We start from the raw sequence: 1,908 nt of genomic DNA on the forward strand, positions 1-1,908 counted from the left end.
CAACTTGCATAAGATAAGGGCTAAATGACCTCTTCAAAGTCAAATTCGATAGAACAAAACCTTCTTCTCGACAATGACATCGTAGAAAAACTCGTGTTAGTTTTAGCAATACAGTTATAATATTGTGATGCGATAACGTAAGTGCATCGATGATGACCAGGTCCCATCCTGAGTTGAAGATGGCACTGCAAAGTAGAAACGAGTGATAATTCGCTACGTGGCAAATACAGAGATCGCCACCGGATACATCAGATCATCAGCACTGCCATAAGAAGTCTAGTCCGTGGCCGCTTTATTATACACACGCGCACAACCTAGAAATGCTTGAGATTAAAAGTTAGATTAGTTAAGCACTGGTCGTCGATGCAATTACAGAAGAATAAGTCGCGACGAGGGAGGGAGCTTGTCGATTAAAGACGATTTCCGCATAGGATCCTGCGTATAAATATGTAGGCGCTTCTGGCCACTACGGAGAACTGAGATCGATCGAAGGTGCAGCGATTGCTCTCTCTCTACGTATCTCGGGTTCTGATTCTCTCTCTCTCTCTCTCTCTCTTTTCGTGATTATTCTCGCTCTCTCTCTCTCTCTCTCTCTCTCTTTTCGTGATCCTCTCTCTCTGTCTCTCTGGATTTCTATCAGCTCGATCTCGATCGCTGTTCTTACATGGCCGCGGCAGCTGGCCGTCTCAAAGGCGGCACTGATCCGACGGCGGTCGTTGCGCGGCTGAAATCACAGCGGAATACGACGTCCTCATTCGTCATTGTAGCTCTATTACTGTCGATGGCTGTCGACAGTAGCGTAGCGCGGTCGTCCAAGGATCTGTGTAGTAGTTATAGGTTGAAACCCAGGTTCCCTCCTAGCCTGGAGTTCTATGTCCACGCACTGACCAGCTCGGCTACCTACACGACGAGCCCCTCCAACCCTTCCCTCACGGGCACCTTCGGCCAGACGGCTATCTTTGACTACAACATCACCTCCGGACTGGACGCGGCGTCTTCCCGGCAGCTGGGTTCCATCCGGGGCTTTGAAGCATACAACGGCCTCGACCCGGCCTTCGCCACCATCTTGGTCCTTAATACCATCACCTACGACGACGGCACTTACAACGGCACCTTCTGCCTCCATGGCCAGGCCAACATCAACCTCAGCTCCTACGACATCCCCGTCGTCGGCGGCACCGGCTCCTTCTTTGGCGCCTCCGGCTACTCGCACGTGACTAACCTGCACACTACCGGCGACGACCACGTCTTCCAGCACGTCCTCCACTTCTTCGTTTAGCCTCTTCTCTCTTGAACTCGCAACCTCAAATTGATATTCTGATACCATCCAGTAGGTGCTGTATTTCACAGAAACCATTTATCAATAAGAAAGTAAAGCTCTTCTAACTTCTTCTGCATGAAACTGCATAAGAGCAGTACGCTGAGTACTGGTTTTCTGTTAGCCATCAGGCAATAGGCCCGTCTCTCTCTATCTGTCAGCGATCGGGCAATACGTCATATACCCGATGCCTCACCAATGGGCTCGTGGCATAGTGGTTTGGGTGTGGGCGTGCGTCTATTCGCTTTTCAATGCATATCGATGCCTCTCTCTCTATATAAAAAATTGAATATTCTATGTGAATCAATACATATCGACGCCTCAGACTCTCTCTATATAAAAAATTAAATATTTTATGTGTGAATTTATAAGTCTCTCAATAATAATAGTGTCTACTATTTGAAAAGTCCTACATGCCAAGGCTTATTGTGCTAAAATAATTATGTTAGTGGTCTTTGATGAAGGGTTGCATTGTTAGATAAGAAACATATATGCAACTCTAAGTTATGAACGTTAGTTCTACTAGCTACAACAATCATCTATGTTCTTGATAGGGAGGACAATGAATTTCGTGCAACATAAGTGATCTA

General features: G+C 46.9%; 1 protein-coding gene across 1 annotated transcript; it reads left to right on the forward strand.

Annotated features, from left to right (window-relative positions):
• Positions 1-390: 390 nt before the first annotated feature.
• On the forward strand, positions 391-1,608 carry LOC148022905 (dirigent protein 2-like). Its single transcript, XM_087695151.1, has 2 exons — positions 391-525; positions 641-1,608. The coding sequence occupies exon 2, from the start codon at positions 665-667 to the stop codon at positions 1,277-1,279; it is 615 nt and encodes a 204-aa protein (XP_087551277.1). The 5' UTR covers positions 391-525; positions 641-664; the 3' UTR covers positions 1,280-1,608.
• The last annotated feature ends 300 nt before the right edge of the window (positions 1,609-1,908 follow it).

The sequence above is a fragment of the Lygodium microphyllum genome, chromosome 16 (assembly GCF_053477565.2).
Source record: "Lygodium microphyllum isolate KBCC chromosome 16, Lygodium_microphyllum_v1.1.10, whole genome shotgun sequence".
Lineage (NCBI taxonomy): Eukaryota > Viridiplantae > Streptophyta > Polypodiopsida > Schizaeales > Lygodiaceae > Lygodium > Lygodium microphyllum.